The following is a 20445-nucleotide window of genomic DNA, read 5'->3' as shown; positions in this document are numbered from 1 at the left end:
TGGATACTACAGATGGAGCAATTTTTCGATCTCCATAATGTGCAAAACACACAAAAGGTACGCATAATTTGCAACTTTATATTTGGAAACAAATAAGTTTGTATGGTATCGATGTCTTTGCTCTCATAGAAAATTTGTCACTTGGGAAATTTTTACAGAAGAAATGATAGCACATTATGAGGATACAAAAGGAAACTCCTTCTTTAGCCAATTGATAAATCTCAAACAAAAGTGTTCAATGATGGAGCACATTGAGGACTTCCAAAAATTCAACATAAGGGTAAAAGATATTCCAGAGGACCATAGGATTGATGTGTTCATAGGGACTTTAAAGGATAATATCCAACATGAGGTTCACCTTTGGGAGCCTGATTCATTGGAGAAGGCTTTCAGGTTAGCAAGAAAAATGGAAAGAAAAATTCTGGCAACCAGGAAGCCTACCACTCACAACTATAAAGATGGCAGTGTCGTTTCCCCTAGCCTTCCACAACCTACAAGGTTGACAACACGACAATTGGAAGAAAAAAGAGCAAAATGGATTTCTTACAATTGTGATAGCAAATACAGTAAAGGTCATAAGTGTGCTGAGAAGAAATTATTCTACATAGATTGTGAAGAGGAGGAAGAAAAGGAACAATAAATCTCAAAAGAAGAGGATATACTCCAGGAAAAAACCCTAGATAAAGAAGAAATGAGTCCAACCATATCTTGTAATGCATTGGCTGTAATTACCACTCCTCAAACTATAAAGATAGAAGAACATATCAAGAAGAAAAAGGTAAGAGTGTTGATTGATTTGGGAGGTACCCATAATTTTGTTCATTGTATGATAGCCAAGGGATTGAATTTCTTCCTATATCCATCACCAGAGTGTCAAGTGATGGTTTCAAGTGGAGGAACCATAAATTGCTCTGGAAAGTGCCCTAATATCAAGCTATCTATGGGAGAATATGTATTGAATAGCCCAATGATTTCCATTCCAATGGGTGGTGCTGATGTTGTACTAGGAGTCCAATGGCTACAATCTTTGGGTACAATATATTTTAATTTTGAAGAAATTTTCATGAAATTTTGTGCGGAAGGAAAGGAAGTTGAATTAATGGGTGTTGTAGGGAAACCAAGAAAGATAATTAGTTTTAACGGTATGACAAAGCTTTTAAAGAAGGAACAATGAGGTGTAACTTCAAAATTATGTTCACTAGAGGTTCCTACATCCAAATCATCTAATTCTCTCGATCTCCAAAATGTCTTGGACAATCATTCCAAGGTATTTGAGACTCACAAAGGCCTCCTGCCTATTCATGACCATGATCATGCTATTCATTTGATTCCAAGAAGTGTTCCTCCAAACATTAGGCTATACAAATATCCCTATGCCCAAAAGAGTGAAATTGAACGTATGGTTGCAGAAATGTTAGAGGCTGGTATAATTCAACCTAGTCAAAGTTCTTTCTCTACCCCAGTAGTATTCGTGCACAAGAAGGATGGATCATGGTGCATGTCTCCAAATTATAGGGAGCTCAAAAAGCTCACTATTAAAGATAAATTTCACATTCCTATCATTGATGAATTATTGGATGAATTTCATGGATCAATTTATTTCACCAAGTTGGATATTCATTCAAGATATCATCAAATCAGAATGAAGACTAAAGACATTGTGAAAACAACATTTAGAACTCATGAGGGTCATTATGAATTTTTGGTCATGCCTTTTGACCTTACCAATGCACCTTCTACATTTCAAGGTTTAATGAATTCCATTTTCAAACCCTTAGAAATTATTTTTTAGTGTTTTTTGATGATATACTAATCTACAAAAAGTCTTGGAAGGATCATGTTCAACATGTTGACAAGATGCTCAAACTATTTATGGAGAAACAATTATCTGCAAAAAGCTCCAAGTGTTTCTTTGGAGTACAAGAGGTGGAATATCTCGGTCATATTGTATCTCCTAAAGGTGCTAAGGTAGACCCTAGCAAAATTAAAGCCATTAAGGAATGGAAAATTCCCACATCCATAAAGCATCTGCGAGGATTTCTCGAGTTGATAGGGTATTATTACAAGTTTGTTAAGAATTATGGTAGAATAGCAGCACCTCTAACAACATTATTGAAGAAAGATCCATTTTAATGGACTCCAGAAGCAACAAAGGACTTCGGACATATTAAAGAAGTAATGTGCCAAGCACCGACCTTAGTTATGTTGGACTTCATCAAAACCTTTATTGTGGAATGTGATGCTTCAAGAAATGGAATTGGTGTTGTTTTAATGCAAGATGAAAGACCCATTGCTTTCAAAAGTCGTCCAATAAAAGGAAAGTATTTACACAAAGCTATAAATGAGAAGGAAATGTTGCCAATACTACATGCACTTAAGAAATGGCTACCCTTCCTAATGGGAAGACACTTCAAAATGGATCATGATAGTCTTAAATACTTTTTACAACAAAGATTATCCTCTGAAGAGCAACAAAAATGGGTCACAAAGATGTTGGGTTATGACTTTGAAATCATCTACAAAAAAGGGAAACAAAATGTTGTGGCGGATGCACTCCCAAGAAAGGATGAGGATGTGGAAGCATTGTTGTGTGCAATTTCTATTATCCAACCAAATTGGATAAATGAAGCAAGGGATGAATGGAAGAATGATGAAGAATTGTGCACACTCATTCAAAAGTTACAACAAGATCCCAGTACATATGATACATTTAGCTGGAAAAATGATTCATTATGGTACAAACATCACTTATACCTTTGTAAGAATTCCCAATTCAAACAAAAGATTCTTATGGAATTGCACACTTCTCCCTTAGGAGGGAACTCAGGATTTTTAAAAACTTACCACAGGATTAGGAAGGAATTTTTTTGGGATGGCCTTAAATCGGATATTCAAAAGTTTTTGGTGGAATTTTTGGTTTTCCAACAAAATAAAGCTGAAACAATTAATACCATAGGTCTATTACAACCTTTATCCGTTCCAAGCCAATCTTGGGAGGAGGTTTCAATGGATTTTATCACAGGTTTACCCGAATCCAAAGGAAAGAGTGTCATCGTGGTGGTAGTTGACAGACTTACCAATTATGTACACTTTTGTGCATTATCACATCCATTTAAAGCCAGTACAGTTTCTTTTTTTCTGAATAAAAAGCGAACTTTTTATTAAGAAAATAAAAAGTTACATTGCATATGCTGAGCATCTCCAATACTGCTGATTGATTGACCATGCAATCATTCACAACCTCCTTGTTGTCTTTTTGTTCCACTGATTCAGAGCAAAATTTTGCTGAAGTATACAGCTGTATTTAATTACAGCCATGGTCAAAAAATGACCTCGCCTGAAGAGGCAGTTCTAAAAACATATAAAAAGCATACTTTCATGTCTTTTGGGTCTCCTCAACAGAGAGGAAAACAACCCACAAAAAATATAATGATCCATAAGTATCAGAAAGTTTTAATTAAGAAAAAGTCTGTGTATAAGTCTGTGCATGCAGAAAAAAAAAAAGAGAAATAGATATACAAAAACATCATCTGAAGAATTATGCATATGGCGGCACATCTGATGATAGAACCTGTCCTTGACAGTCTTCCACTATTTTCCACCCTCCCAAAGCTTGCTGCAAACCTTCCTTAGAAAGCTTGTCCGCAGCGTCGTTGCTGTCCCTGTAGATATGGCATATAGAAAAATTGTTAAAAGATGATTTTAATACCTGTAGTTCATCCAGCATGGGTTTCAAAATTTGATTTTTGCAAGAGCTTTTCCCGTTGACCCAGTTAATAACATTGAGAGAGTCTCCAAAGATCTGAATAGTGAAGGTGTTTCTTTGTATAAGCCAACATAAGAGAAGTCTCAGTGCTGACATTTCGGCAAAATTATTTGATCCTGACCCCAATCCAACTGAGGCTTTGAGGGAGTGGTTTGCATTTAGATGGATGATGATTCCTGCACCTGCTTGGTTATTTTGAGAGGCTCCGTCAAAGAACGCCCAAGGGATGCCTTCTTTGATTTGCACTGTCTTATTTATATTTTGTGGACTTTTTTCTTCAGGTTCTGGAATAGAAGTGTATATGGAAACCGCTTGTATGGCAGTAACATTTGGCTGTGTTCCCTTATCTTGGAAGATAGTTCTATTTCTAGCAAGCCAGACTCCCCAGCAGATGATGGGCGGAAGGTTTCTTAAATTTCCATTCGGATATTGCTGCCACCATTTTGACCATGCCTCGTCCAGGTTCCCATTCCCCCACTGAAACTTTTTATTCAACAATTTTTCTACCTCCCCCCAGATTTTTGAAGTTTCAGAACAATGTAGAAACAGATGGGAGATTGTTTCCTCTTCATTCTTGCAAAGGGAGCACCTCCCAGGACCATACATGTATCTAGCCTGGAGGATGTCCCAGGTTGGAATTTTCCTTCTGAGGAGACACCAGAAAAAGAGTCTGGCCTTCGCTGGGCATTTGAGCTTCCAAATTTGTTTTGACCACCACTCGGGTTCTCCCCACCCTTTTCTAGATTGAATGAACTTGTATCCGTCTTTTGGGGAGTAATCTCCAGTTTCTCCATGGGCCCAAATCAGACTGTCTGGACTGTCTTTTAACCTTACATTGGAGCGAACAAGTTCTTGAGTGAAAGAATGCCATTCATTCCACCACCTCTGATCCAGCTGTAGGTCCCCTCCATCTTTCCATGCCTGACTCCACATGCTCGAATGACCTACCTTTTCCACCTGGTCTAGAGTAAAGATGTTTTTTCCTTCTAATTGTCTGATTAGTCCAGGTGATAAGGCATAGTTTTCGTTGCATCCTATCCAAGGATCTTTCCCAATCTTCAGGTTCCTTCCATTCCCAATCTTCCATGCCAATCCTTGTTCAATAACCTTGAAAGATTCCACTGTTGCCTTCCATATCACCGAGGCATTCTGCTTGTTCTTATCCGGGTTTCTTATCCAATCCTCCAATGGAACCGGGTCTATATATTTTCTTTTTATCACTCTAGTCCATAAATTCTCCATCTTTATAAGTCTCCAACATGACTTTGCTGCCAAAGATAGACTAAAATCAGGAAGATTTTTGATCCCCCAGCCGCCCCATTCCTTAGACCTTGCCACTTTGTCCCAGCCCACCCATGGTAGGACCGAGTTTTCCTTGGAGCCATCCCATAAAAATCTGCTACAAAGTCTTCTGATATTTTCCATAATACCCTTGGGGACCCATGTTAGTGCAGCCCAGTATACTAATATGGCCAAAAGCACTGATTTTATAAGAGTCAAACGCCCCGCTCTCGAGAGCCATTTGAAACTCCAATGCGAGATCCTGGATTCAATCTTTGCAATCAGCCAGTTCCAATCCTCCTTCTTGTAGGCATTTGGTTTTAGCCAGAAGCCTAAGTACTTGAAAGGAAGTTCCAAAGTACTAGGCTGGAAAGGTAAGACAGATTGAAGCCTTTCCCTCTCCTGGGCTGCTAAACCTGTCATTATCAGCTGGGATTTCCTGTGGTTTATCTGCATGCCTGTTGCTTTCAGAAACAGATCTAAAATAGATTTTAATTCCTTTATTTCATTTTGCTCAGTATTTGTGAAGATCAAAATATCATCAACAAAAAGGAGATGTGAGATAAATAAATTAGTAGCTACTTCAATACCTTTTACCTTCCCCTCCCTTCTGGCCTTATGGATCAGCTGGCTGAGACCCTCTGCAACTAGCAGGAAAAGAAGAGGGGACAAGGGGCATCCCTGCCTCAGGCCCCTTTGGCCTTTGAAGAAAGGAGTAGCTGCTCCATTGATGAGTATTGCATAACTCACATTCGAGATACAGCCCATGATCCAGCTGATGAAAGCAGGTTTAAAGCCAAGATGAGTTAGAAGCAACCTGAGATATAACCAATTTATCCTGTCATATGCTTTTGATAAGTCAATTTTAATAACAACACCCTTCTTATTCTTCAGTCTCACACTATGCATGACCTCCTGAGCAACTCCTATGGCTTCATGAATTTGTCTTCCCGATAAGAAACCAAATTGCTCCATTGAAATATGACGTGACAAGATTGGTTTGATTTTGTTCACTATCACTTTTGCTATGATTTTGTAGATACTGTTACATAGTGAGATTGGCTTGAAGTCTTCAAAACTATCCGGGACTTCCTTCTTTGGAATGAGGGCTATAAAAGTGGCATTAAAAGGGCTGTAGACTTCACCTTTTTTCCTGGCCTCCTCTACCACTTTTGTGATTTCCGCTCCTATTAGTTCAAAGAAGTGAAGGAAAAGCTCTATGGACCATCCATCTGGTCCAGGGCTTTTCTCTTTTGCCATTGATTTTATTGTAGATTCCACTTCCTCCTTTGAGACCTCACAATTTAGATCGTTCGCTTCATCCTCCTCCAGGAATCTTGGGAAACATTGAGCTGTCTTTATCACCTCAGCGATAGTGGTCTCTCCTGGATCTGCAAAAAGCTTTTGGAAGTGTCTTTGTCCTAAATCAGACAAGGATTTGAAAGTCTGCACTTCCCTTCCTTCTTCATTTTTTAGGGCCCAAATAGTGTTTGTCGATTTCCTTCCTTTGGCATAGTTGTGGAAAAACCTAGTATTTTCATCTCCAGCTTTAAGCCAGATTGCTCTACTCTTTAGTCTCCATTCCTCTTCTTTATCCAGAAGAATTTTGATCTTAAGTTTCTCAAGATGAAGAATTTTATCCTTTGTAACCTGCGACAAATAACCATCCTCCTCTATGCTTTCCAGCTTTTTGAGTTCCTCACATATCTTGGTGAAATTCTCATTCTGGGCTTCCTTTCTAGCCTTTGCCCAGCTTATGGTGGCTTTCTTCAGTCTTTTGAGATTTTCCATAAACAAGAAGCCTTTGTCCTCTGGTGCATTGGCTTCCGGATGCTTCCATGTTTGCTTGAAAAGATTGGAAAAAGACTCCTCTTGTAACCAAGAAGAATTAAATTTGAAAGGAGCAGGGGGCTTAGGGGGGGGGTAGAGAATTCTAAGAATACAGGGAAGTGATCTGATAGCCCTCCTTCTTCAATCCATTGTCGAAACATTGGAATCCTGACCGCCAACTCATCATTTATGAGAAAACGATCTAGCCTTTTTGCCACTCTAGCATCCCCTGTTCTCCTGTTCCTCCAAGTCGGCTTTAATTTGAGCAAATTTATGTCGATTAGATTGTTAACAGTGAACATATTTAAGAAAAAGTCTGTTAGGGGGTCTTCCCTGGCCGAAGGACCCCAAGCCTCCGCTCTACCAATAGAGAAATTTAAATCCCCTCCTAGCACCAAATTTTTGCCCTTCAAGAAGGATTTTGACATCAGATCATTCCAGAAAGATACCCTATCCTGACAGGGGCTCTGAGGTCTGAACTTCCATTCCCATAGCCTGTTTCGTCCCCCACTGATTGCAAACCTTTATTCTTCCTTCCTTATAGCCTATTGCCAACCCTCCAGAGTGGCCTTCTGAATCAATTGCTATGAATCTCCAACCAGGCAACAGGGCATTTAAAGCTGTCTCCACTTCAACTCCACTTCCAAGGGTCTCTTGGAGAAAAAGGATGTCTGTTTTTGAGTTAAGAAACATCTCCCGTAGGGCCAGTTTTTTGGGTTTACTGGCTAAACCCCTACAGTTCCAAGAGGACAAGATCATTTTATAACCTCTTCCGGGGCCTGCACTGCTCTAAGAGCCCCAGTGATAGACTGTTGTTTTCCATCGGCTACATCAAACTTTGCTTTTATCTGTGCCATGGAGAGGTTGGATTCCTGCCTCTTTTTTTCCTAGATTGGCTTTGGGAAGGGAGAGGACCAATACCTCCTACAGAGACGGAAATATTAGGTTTTTGGTCGAGGGATCGAAGATTGTATGGGCAAGAGGGGAGAAAAGCCGAGGGGCCAGGATCATGAGAAACACCTTCACTGTTCAGGTCTAGGGAGGGTAAAGCAGCCGAGAGGTCTTCTATACCAGTTCCCTCAATGTTTTCTTCATGATTAATTAGACTATCATTTATATTTGAAAAAACAAGCTTTTGTGAAGGAGTTTGCTCCATACAGACATCCATAGAAACAGAGGTATGAACAGGAGGAATGGATGATTCGAAACACATACCCATTGCTACTTCAGATGGCTATTGTTAACACCCAGGTTGTTCCCTATGACTCCCAAGGGAATACGGCCGGGGTAACCACTACCAATCTTTGGATTACAGTGCCTAGCCACACTGTAATCAGAGAGGGCTCTCTCTTTATAATTTGTCTCTGTTTTGTGGAGATTTTAGGCTAGCTATGAAATGATGGTGTTTAGTTTTGTGCTTTGGTTGAGGGATATCTTTCTGTACTTGAAGTGTGCAACTGCAGATGAGTTTATTTCATTGGGCAATGGAGTCTGTGGCTACAAGTGTTTAGAAACCTTGAGATGATTTGCTGAAACTACAGGGCCATTTAAATACTTCATATAACAAAGTTAGATTATGATGGTGACATGTGAACAACCAGCGAAAAGCATTCAAGAATTTTCCACTAAGCTGGGGTGTGGGAAAGAGATAGATGCTTCAGGAGCAAACTTGAATTCCTGAAAATATTTATCACAGTGAAAGATATAGCTTGAAAAGTGTAGCAATTAAGAATTACACCTTATTTACTCTATCTGAAGAAAACATTTATAACAACTTAGATTGAGTTCAGGGTAATCTGTGATTAAATCCTGGAACTATTCTTTTACTTTGCCATTAAGTGTAAAAACTCATAAACATGAAAGAAGGTGAAAGACTAGAAAACATATAACACAGAGTTTTAAAGAAGACTTATTGTGCTATGAAATACGCAGGAATCCTGTAACAATCAGCTAGCCACCACAGTGCATCAAGGAACACAGAGCTTTGGAAATTCCATCCACCTTTTGTATTATTTCTCTGAGAGTTGTATAGCAACAGAAATATAGAAATGAAATCAACAACAACCCTTGCAAACTCATGCGAAGGGGACTTTATAGAAATGTTTATACAAAATATCTCAGGCATTGAGTCATCTGAGAGAGAAATATCTTCATTACTTCATACAGAAAAGTAGAAAAGAAGTTATTCCAGCTTTGAATGCAACATAACTGCTCTTTAAGTCTGTCAGAGGATATTTTGACCTTTGGAGGTCACTGAGTCGGTTGGAATGCTTGGCTTTAATGCTGGAAAATGTGCCTTTACATTTGCTACGCTGTATCTTCTCGGCCCTGCCACCTGTGACTGTGTTTGCTGCTATGGTGACCGAATAGCCCTGTTGAGTTGGCTCAGCCTTTCATCCTTCCTTTGTATGTTTATCTACCAAAATTTTCCGTGTGTATGATCACTTATAAATTTGACAAAACATAACATTACAGGTTCTGGCTTGATAGTATTAGCTGTGTCAATTTGTTCCAAACTTCCTGTGTGGGCAATTGGTGCTTCACAATTGCCTCTATGGTTTCATCTGCTTCTGTATATTTATAGAAATTTGGAGGCACATCGAACAGATGATTGATCTCGTTCATGATGAAAAACAGGTTTTCCACCCTATTATATAGAGTCTGCCCTGATCCTGGCCCTGATTCTGCTGAAGTGCTGGGTTGTCCTGCAATTTGACTTGCAGCAAAGGCATTGACTCTTTTAGCATAATTTTCATGGGTAAGCAGTCTTCCCACACTGCTTAGTATGCTGGGGAGGCCTCTGTTTTGTAACACCTGAAACCTGTCCATGAACTTGTTGATTTCGGTCTGCATGTCTTGGGTTCTCCTTTCTAATGTTCCAACCAGGTTTCTTAATGTCAGGACCCTTTTAACCATTGAGATTGTCTCAGTCCTGTGAGCAATTCCCATGGTGGTCAGTTGAGAGCTTGTCCTATTATTTAGTATGTTGATCATTCTATTGGCAGCATCAGGCATGTTGCCAAGGCTTGCTCTTGCTCTGTGTATCTCCCTATTTGCCTTTGTAATAAGTGTTGATTGTTCATCTATGGTCTCAATGAACTGCCACTGATCAGTAATGGACTGGCCAATATTGGCCCATAGGACTGTTTTGAGCTCTGCTGTCACCTTATCTAGTGTGAGCTCTTTCTCAAGCTCAGTTATTCTCTTTTTGAGAGCTTTTATCTCTCTTTCCTTCTCAGCCACATTCTGTTTTCTCTTATCATATCTTTCATTTACTTTAGCCAAAGATTCTTTGGCTTGATTGAGCTCTAACATTTGAGCTTCCAGGACTTGAATTTCATTTTGAAGCTTCTGCATATCCAGACTATGAGTCTGCTCTGTTGTTGGTGCAGCTGTCGATGTAGTTGGTGCTGTAGGTTCTGTTTGCTGGGGAGGAGGAGTAACAATGGGAGCAGTTTCCTCAAGATTAATGATTTGAGGAGGAGGCTGAGAAGTCTGACCTTCTTCTCTTTGTTTCAAGGTTGCCTGTAATGCTGCCTGTGCAGCCTCTGATTCTCCCAGTTTTTCTTGGGTTTGGATTCTCCAAGGTTGTGGCCTCTTGATCATGTCTTTGCTGGGCAACATCATCTGTTTGAGGGTGAATTGTGGTTGGGAGTTTGATCTTTCTCCTCAAAGCTGCCATGTCTGCATCCCTCAATTTTAATATCTCTTGTATGCCCTTGATGTCTTTGGGATCATGCCCAATCTCTATGATGATGTCTTCTAAGGACCTAATTCTGTTGTCCTTTGCTTGAGAGGATGCCTTCTCCAACTCAAGCTGAGCAGCTGTGTTGTTAAGGATATTTTGTGGTCTGTAGTTATCCAATGTTTGGTCTGCCAGGGAAGCATAGACCATCTCACCCGTTTGCTTATGCAGTTCTATTTTGTCCATTGGGTGGATATCCTTGGCAAGGACCTCCAGGTTGGTCCTCAAGTAGTCAGATGCAGATTGGGGCTGCACTGCTGTTGGCATAAAATGACTCATGATCATTTTGCCTTCCTGCACATCATATGCAGACATGAGTCTTTGTTGATTGGTGGGAGCCATGTTTAACAGATGGTTATACAGCTGTATCTTGATGGGCTCATTTCTCCTCTTAATGTCGATGAACTGCTGTTTAATGCTGAGTCCACCTTCCCTTTGCTGATTTGAGGAACTCACTTCTCCTCCCATTGCTCTATCCTATTCCTGTTGCAAGGAACTTGCTGATGCTTCCCTGCTGGGTGGGACCATACCAAAAGACTGTCCCATTGGCATTTCTTCCTCTGAGAAGGGATTGATTCTCTGTCTTTTCTCCCCGTGAGTTGCTGATGTTGTAAGGGGAGCCTCTCTGTCCCTTTTCCTGCTTGTATCCTCCTTTTGTGGAGTTTGGAGGATTGATGCCTCAGCTGAAGTTTCTTGCCTTGGAGGCACAGTTTGTTCAGTGGATTTAGGGGCTTCCACTATTTGCTCTTGCTGGACAGGCTGCTCCTGTCTTTGTTCTTCTTGCTGTTGGTGTTGTGTTTGTTGCTGCACTTCCTGCTGCATCATTTCTTCTTGTTGTTGCACTAGTGTTTCCATTTGCTCTTCAGTCATAGGAGGTGGTTGTTACACCTGCTTTTCTTTGCCTTTGTTGGATGTCTGTGGAGTATTCATGGCAGCTTGCTGATGTGTTGTTGAGGATGAGGCAGCTGCTCCAAGTTGTCTTTGATATGAGAGGGGGACTTGTCCACAAGTTTCCAAGTCAGCTTCTTTTTGATAATTCCTAGCCTCTCTTTCTAGCAGCTCTTCACTAGTAATTTCCTCCTCTAGGGTGCCCTTTTTCCAGCTCAATGCATTGGCATACTGCTCAATCTCAGGCTGCCTCATATGTGAATAGGTACCCAATATGTATTTTATCCTCCTGAGGGAAACAAAATGATTGGGGTCATAGGGTATCCACTCAAAACTAGTTTGCAGTTTGAGGGCCTCTAGGATACTATTTGCCTCTTTCCATCCCTCCTCTTTTTTGTTATATAGGAAAGGGCCCAGCTGGCTCCTTACCTTTAACTGCGCCTTCTTGTTCTTACTTTGGAAGTGGAGGTAGTCGGTATTCCAAAATTGCCTGAAGTATTCTAGGGCAAAAAGTCTCATGGGGACATACCTTGGCAGCCTATAAGGCTTCAACTCACAGCCATAAACTCTGATCACTGTTTGGTGTTTGTAAAAGTACCAATTACCAATGCTGTAGGTTTTGTTTAGATGGAGAATTCTCCTCATGTCATCAGTTAGCCTTGGAGGAGAAACACCATACAATAATGTCATAGCTGGATGAATGAACAAGTCTATGAACTCACAGTATGTGTATGGTGATACAGAGGTGCAATGAAAAACAGAGGTCCAAAACACAACTGACCTTGGATTCCCCTGGGCATTAACTTGCTTCAGGGGAATGAGGAAGCTGCCTGGTTGATAAAACAAGAATAAATGGTAAATGTACGAAGTGTATCTGAACAGTCTTTCCCTTTGCAGATTCATTAGCTGGTCATGGATCCTATCTGCAATATATGTGGCATAGTCATAATGTACAGCTGGAGGCTTTCCAGGAGAGAACATAGACAGCATTGTCATTATACTATCATCCACATCCTCCACTCCCCTGAACCCTAGGACATAGCTGATCAAATCCACTAGTATTCTGCCCAATTCATTTAAGTATGCATATCCAATAGGAGGAAATATGATGGCTTCAGAGCCTGGTTGTATGTACAGCTGATTGATTTTGATGACCTGGTCATTTGACAACTTAGTCCCCTTCTTTATCAAGTTCTGCATGTAGAGGGGGGTCAATGGTTTTGCAGTGTGGAAATGCAGCATCTCATTTATGCTCTCTGGGGTGATATGGAACAGAATTGAGCCTGTGGGGCTGAGGGCAGCTCTTTGGCATGGATCATAGCACTCCTGGCATCTGTGGAACAATTCTGGCATAGGATTTACCTGGGGGAGGTTGTAGATGGGCAAGCTTGAGTCCCAAATCCCTAGGATATCAGCTCCACTAAGGTGTTGGGCTTTCAACTCATTTAGCAACTGAATATTATATTTGGAGCCTAATGGAAAATAGTCTAACATTTGATGATCCATATCCCCCAGAGCTTTCCATTCTAACTCCCTATGAGGGGTATTGAGAGGCTTGATGTTCAGTGCAATTGGAGTTTCCATGGTCTATCAAGCTTCTGACTTGCAGGTGAACTGGTTGAAATAAGCAGAACAACACAGAGGTGATTCCTTACAATGAAAGTATGAATTTTAGGGACCAGAGGGTTAATTGAGCATATAGCAATTGAAATACTGTTTAACAGATTGATAAAGACAAATAGCAGGGCTGACCAGAACTTTTCTCAGGTGAATTTAGCCAGCAGAGGTTTCTAGCTCACGATTGCGCGAGCTACCTGTGAATTCAGGTTGTTTCAGTCAAATGCAGGTTTCGTAAACTGTTCGTTGCCTTGCCAGAGGGAAATAGGTGCAGGTTACTGGATACTAGACGGTGAATTCAGCGTCTTAACACTCCCTTAACAGTTTGTTTGCAGAAATTTGGATAAAAACCAGGTGCAGAGAATAATTTCGAGAAATACCTTGCGGATTGCCACTGACAGTTGCAGATGTAGGTACGACGGAGGCGCCCGCGGTTTGGAGTCGAACAGTGCAGGTTGGCGCTGGTATGGTCGTTAAATTCATGCAGGAACAACAACAGTCTCTTTCGGCAAAAGTAGAAAAAACACGAAATTTTGGCTTAAAATAGATTTTTGGCAATAGTGGCGCGTTTTTGGGATGACGTCAGCATGACGTCATCAGGTGGGGTCGGAGTCGGATGACGTCAGCATGACGTCACCGGGTGATGTGGCAGGTCCTGGTTGGTCCATGGATATGCTGAAGTGGCGGACATGTCAGCGGAGGGACGGACGAATGAGGTGATGCGACGGCGGGGTGGCGGCGACGTGGCTCCGACGTGGGCGTGACAGGGGACCAGCAAACCGGGCGGTAAGTGCAATAGTGGTAACGGTTTTCTCGGACCGCTTACAATACGGCCCCGGTTTTGTCAGAGGCCGCTCCGAGAGACTTGAGAAGGTGACGCGTGGCCGAGGACTGACGTAACCCTTCGTCATTTTCTCGGGCGCTAACTGTCGGGCGTGGGGACCAACCCGATATGCATAAGGGCCGTCCGATCAGAGGCGCTCGATCAGACGGCTGACGGGTTAATGAAACGATCGAGCGATACGGAAGGGGGGCGGGATTTAAAAAATATATTTTTTGGGATGCGCGCTTAGCGGAAGACCATCGGGGTATGGTGCTTTGTAAGGTTTTTCAATGTATTTTCAATAAAACCAATATAGCGCCCGAAACTTTGGATAAGTGCCAAAAGGTGGGTTTTTTGGATAATTTCATAATTTCAAAGGGGGTTATGGCTAGGAAGGGTTTTTTACAAGGTTTTTTCTTTACAAACAAAGGCTTAATGGGTGGAATGACTTCAAAGAAGGGAGAGGGGTGAGGTTTAGGTTCATCAAAGTGACCAGATGCCAATTTGATCCCTGACAGAGGATTTATTGGCTATAATGCCAAGGGGAGGGATATTTATACAAAATTTGGGGTTTATACACCATGGTGTTAATAATAGTAGGGGAAAGGTAACATAGGGGAATTACATAGTAGAGTTAGAGTTAATATGGGGGGAAATGTGAATGAGGGGGGGAATTACTAAGTTTATTTGAAACTCACTTAGTTTTAGGGAGTAGATCAAAATGAAAAGAATTTTTAGACAAGAAATGTGGTTTTTCAATGAATAAAACCACCATCAAACCTCAGGATTTCTAAGCAATTCAATTGATGAGGGGATGTTAGTAATGAGTGGGAAAAGGGATAATTGGGAAGTTAGACATGCTCCTTTGTTTTTCTTTTCTCATCTTGACCATCAAGGTTAAATCTGAAATGAATACCACTTCTGCAACCCCATCTACTTACCCAGCTACTTTGCCTAGCATCTTTTGTTTCTTCTTGAAGGGTGCATTTAGGCTTGCAGACCCTTACTTGCCTTTTCTTTTCTTTGGCTTTTTCTTTTGTTTTTCTATCTACTTCTACCCTTATTTCTTCCAAGGTCCCAGATTAAGCTGTTGAGAGCCTTTTCTTCTCTACCTGAACTACTTGTCTGCCAAGATTAAACAGTTTGGATAGACTCCTTTCTCTATTCTACATCTGAAAATTTAAAACATGACATGATCCAGCTTAGACTATTGGACCATCCATCAAAATTTGAGTCCCCATCAAGCTATAAGCACAGATTGTATTCTTATGGAAATATGTGATCTTTGCATCATCAAAGCAGAGCATATTTGGACCTTTCCATTGCCAATCATGAAATATGAAACCTATTGGTATAGGTAGCTAACAGTGGCTCCACATGGGGGTGGTGTTTCATTTGAAAGACCAAGAATAGCAGGTCAGATTGCCTCGCACCTTGACTGCTCTTGCCAATCTTGAAGTTTGCTGGTTTGAAATGCCAAAATTGTGTGCTTCTCTTCTTGGTAGACCTCTGATTCTATTCACCTTTTGCTGGCAATTTAAGAAAACTTTGAGAAATTGCATTTTTACATGTTGACAGAGAATAATATATACATCTGGATATGTACAAGGGAAAACTCAGGCTGCACTTATGGGTGATATTCAAAATAGTGCTTCAGCATCCTGCCATTCACAGGACCTTCATCCAAATCAGTTTCATTTAGACTCTTAAGGAAATAAGTGTTGTTTCCTTGTACTGCTTGGACAACAAATGGTCCTTTCCAAAGGGAATCAAATTTTCCATGTTTTCCCTTATCCTCTCTTCTTGAATCCCACTTGATGACTTTATCACCAATGTTGAAATCTTCTGCCTTAGTTCTTCTATCAAAGGCCTTCTTTAATTTTTCTTGTAGAACTTGAACTCTGCTGAAAACTTGGTCTCTAGTTTGCTGTAAACATATGATTTGATTGATTCTTCTTTGCATATCATTTGGTTCAGCTTGGCTTTCTTGAAGAAGTTTTATAACAGGCACTCCTAGTGATGAAGGAAATTTGGCCTCTAATCCATAAACCAACTCATATGGGCTGGTCCCAATTGATCTTTTGGTTGTTAGTCTATCTGCCCATAGGGCATTCACAAGCTTCTTATGCCAATTCTTTTTGTTCTCTTCTACCACTTTCTTTATGATGTTTACCAGACTTTTATTTGATGACTCAGCAAGGCCATTACCTTGGGGATAGTATGCAGTAGAATGGCCCAAGGTGATGTGAAATTTATGGCAGAAGTTCACCATTTTCTTGGATCTGAAAGCAACAGCATTGTCTGTTATTATTTTATCAGGACAGCCAAATCTAGCCAATATGTTGTTCTCCAAGAACTGAATGATAGTGGAATCATTTGCTTGTCTGCATGGAACAGCTTCAATCCACTTGGTGAAGTAGTCTGTGGATGTTAAGATCCATCTATGTTGGCCTGAGGATGAGGGATGAATTTCTCCAATGAAATCCAAGCCCCATTGTTGAAAAGGTCTCTCTGTTGCAATAGGCCTCAAGGGAAGTGGCAGCAACTGTCTCTTTCCCTCAAACACTTGACATTTATGACATGAGGTGGTGAATTTCTTGACATCAGAGAACACGGTGGGCCAATAGTACCCAGCCCTTAGTATTTTATCCACAGTGGACTTCCAGTACAAGTGTCCACCACAGTCACCTACATGAAATTCCTTTATGATATTGTCAGTTTCATTCTCAATTAGGCAGTTTAGCAATATTCCTTCATGGTTTTTCCACAAAAAATTTCCATCCATAACACAAACTTTAGAAGCTTTCATTTTTAAAAACATACATTTAGTTCTGGACAATCCTGGGGGAGCACACAGGTTTTGCAATACATAACATATATCAGAGTACCAAGGGGATTGTTCAAAGGCTACATTGATCTTTGGAGTTGCCAGCTCCGATTTACTGTCCAACTGGTTGATGTCCAAGGCTTGGAAATTTGCTTCTGTCCAAGCCTTGCCCTTTTATTAGTTTTGTAGGTTTTATCTCAATATCAAATTCCAAGATGTTGGCAATCCACTTTCCTCTTCTGCCTTCTAAATTTTCTTGGGTGAGAATGTCTTTGACAATAGGACTTGGCACATATGCTATAACATGGGAATAAAGGATATAAATCCTAAAGTCTTTAATGGCTTTGACCAAAGCATAATCTTGCTTGTCCATGATTTGATACTTTAAAGGTGCATCTCTAAGAGCTTTGCTAAAGAAAGCAATTGGCTTCTCATTTCCTTGGTCATCCTTTTGCAATAAAACAGCAGCAATAGTATGCTGGGAAGGAAAAGAGAAAATGATAAATTCTCTGTCAAACTGAGGATTGGTCAACACTGGGGTTTGGGTAAGGGCCAGTTTTATACCTTCAAAGGCTTGATTGGCTTCAACAGTCCATTTGACTTTTGAATCTTTCTTTAGCATGTTATTTAATAATCTGATTAGTTCTGCTAAGTTTGGGATAAACCTTCTCAAGAAATTGATTTTTCCCAAGAATCCTTGCAACTCTTTGACATTTCTTGGGTGGGACATTTGTAGGATGGCCTATATCCTATCTGGGTCAATTCTGATGCCATCTTTAGAAATGATGTGGCCTAATAGCTTACCTTCCTCCAAACCAAATAGGGATTTCTTGGGATTTAAGGAAATTCCATATTTTCTTCATTTTAGGAAGATCTGTCTCAAATGTTTTATATGTTCTTGGTCTGATTTTGAGAAAGGTGTAAGGTCATCTAGGTAAACGACTAAAAAGTCATGAATCTCCTTGGCAAAAGCAATATCCATGGCTCTTTGAAAAGTTTCCCCTGCATTTTTTAATCCAAAAGGCATCTTTACATATTTGAAAGTTCCCCATGGGGTAGTGAATGTCGTTTTGTCTTGATCATCAGGGTGTACCAGGATTTGATTGAAGCCTGAAAATCCATCCAGTAATGAGATCCTTGAGGCCCCTACCACTCTTTGGAGAATGTGATCCATCTTGGGTAATGGATAGTTGTCTTTGAGGGATACTTGGTTCAGATTTCTCAAATCCACACACAACCTTATTTCCCCAGTTTTCTTTCTTGTAGGGACTAAGTTGGAGATCCATTCAGAGAATCTGATTCGTGCTATGATGCCAGCTTTGAACATTTTCTGTACCTCTTGTTCCATTGCTAGGAGAAGCATAGGACTGATTCTCCTCAATTTTTGTTTAAAGGGCTTTTGATCAGGTTTGAGAGGGATTGTATGCTGGATAACAGAGGTGTCATCGGACTTTAGGTCCTCATAACTCCATGCAAAGACATCCTGGAACTCTTTAAAGAGGTCAATGTATTTAGGCCTTTGCTCAGGAGGTAAAGAAGCAGACAACTTAATTATTTTGGGTTTGTCAATTGTACCTATGTTGCATTCTTCAATGGCTGCATTTAAGGGCTGCATTTTTGGTTTTCTGGGGATATCATTTGAGTCAAAGATGTCTTCTAGTGGAGTTAGGCCTGTTGGTAGAAAATTGTCTTTCAGCTGTATGATTTCAGTTTCAACACTGGTCACTTCCTCACTATTGATTGATTGAATTTGCTGAATGTTGTCTTCGTTGAAAACAGTTGGATTTAGCATTTGTTTTGTTGTTCTAGGTGATATTGGGTGAGTAGTTTTCTGAAACTGTATTTGTGATGGACTTGCTCTTTCAAGTATTTGTGATTGACTTGCTGTATCAGTGTCAATATTTAATCCTGCAAATTCTTGTTGCAGAGTTAAAAAATGGTTTATTTGCTTGTCATCCTCAAATACTTGCCAATCATTAACATTGTTTGGAATGGAGGGTCTATGTTTTACCTCAGCTGTAAAGCAATGATGGGACTCAAAAGGTAGCTTGCAGGTACTTTCAAAGGTGGCTAAACTATGAGCATGCAAATTGTGGGTTCTAGGAATTTTAGTGATTTGGAATTCAGAGAAAACGTTTAGCACCTCAGCAACAGCAGACCTATAAGTCCTTAGTCTTTTGTCATTGGTGACAAAGTTTCCCTTCACTTGTTGAATAACTAAATTTGAATCACCCATGATTGAAACCCTGGCAGCTTGTAAGAATTTTACTAACTTGAGGCCTAGTAAAAGAGCTTCATATTCTGCCATATTATTAGTACATATGAAGTTTAATCTATAGGCTTTGCCTTCTGCATGACTATTTTCCTTATTGTGTACCCAAACTCCAGCTCCTACCCCTAACTTGTTGACTGAGCCATCAAATTCAAGGAACCATAGAATATCCTGTTGGGAAGGAGATTTAATGATCTGTTCATGGGCTGGCAATGTGAGTAGCAGTTGTGGTTTTTCCTCTAGCTTGTCTTCTAGGACAGTCTCATCGTTTGATTGGATGTTCTTGACAACTAGGGCAGCAACAACATCTAGTGTTTGGTTGACTGTCGTTTCATTGGAGTCTTCCTCCTGTATGAGTATCTTGGTTTCAACCTCACCTTTTGAGGGAGTTGTGCTGTCATTGAAGAGAATGTATGAGTCTATGTCTGAATGGACAGCATATATGGGAAAGTTTTGGGGCTTTTCTTCACTGCTGACCATGTATTTCATGAGTGTTTCTCTGTACAGTCTTTTTGGTTGCCCAAAAACAGAGATGGTGGCATATGACATGTCTAATTGCAGGGAACCTTGGAGTTTAGCTCCCCAAGATCTTGATAACAGCATCCCATACTTAGGTGGAATATCAGCAACTACCACATCCATTAGGATTGTCTTGTTTGGGTATTGAACCAGAGACACACATAAATCTTTTATGAGACCTAGACACTTGACTTGGCTGGAGTCAAAGGAAAACAGGTCCTTGTATGGTCTTGTTATGTCTAGATTCAATCTCTCCATGACTGCTTTTGGCATAAGATTGTGGGAGGCACCTGAATCAAACATTGCATTATGTAGTATTTTATCATGAATGTGTAAGCTGACATAAAAAGGTAATACCCCTGTGGCTTCCGTTTTTCCATCCACTTCTGGGCCAAACAGTAATTCTGGGGTGTCATCCAGCACATTGACATCATCTTTGTTGCTAGTGAGTTGAAGGGACTTTTTGATCTGTAGTTTATAGATGTCATGCTTGGCTAGTTCTGAGAGAGGAATTGCTATTTTTAGTTTGCCAATTTCAGTCTCTAGGTCAAAGGGTTTTTCAGATTGGGTCTTGGGGTTATGGATAACAGTCCTTTCCTTGTTTATTAAATCTTCTTCTTGATTTCTATCTTGACTTTGGGACTTGCCTCTTTTACTCATCTCTTGGGGAGTATCATTCAAATTAGGCTGAGAAGGTGAAGTGGCCATAGGCTGCTGTTTTGAGGACAGTGGTTCAGTGATCTCTACAATAATCACTTCTTCTGCAGGTGAATTTGTTTTATCATTAGGCTCTGTGACTATGACTCTTTCAGGCTGCTGATTATCCTTTATCTTTTCAGGCTGGTTTACATTCACAGTTCTGCTCCTCAGCTTGTAT

General features: G+C 40.5%; 1 protein-coding gene across 1 annotated transcript; it reads right to left on the bottom strand.

Annotated features, from left to right (window-relative positions):
- Window positions 1-3538: 3538 nt before the first annotated feature.
- On the bottom strand, window positions 3539-8096 carry LOC149155081 (uncharacterized). The gene is made up of 4 exons (XM_089444309.1): window positions 7799-8096; window positions 7400-7548; window positions 6991-7284; window positions 3539-6892 (listed from the first exon to the last, which is right to left on the bottom strand). Exons 1-4 carry the CDS (start codon window positions 8094-8096, stop codon window positions 3539-3541), a joined length of 4095 nt encoding a protein of 1364 aa, XP_089300435.1.
- Between the last annotated feature and the right edge of the window lie 12349 nt (window positions 8097-20445).

This window comes from Pinus tabuliformis, chromosome 9, assembly GCF_031772625.1.
Source record: "Pinus tabuliformis cultivar Carrire ecotype Pingquan chromosome 9, CPIR1, whole genome shotgun sequence".
Lineage (NCBI taxonomy): Eukaryota > Viridiplantae > Streptophyta > Pinopsida > Pinales > Pinaceae > Pinus > Pinus tabuliformis.
This window is presented reverse-complemented; position numbering and strand designations above follow the sequence as displayed.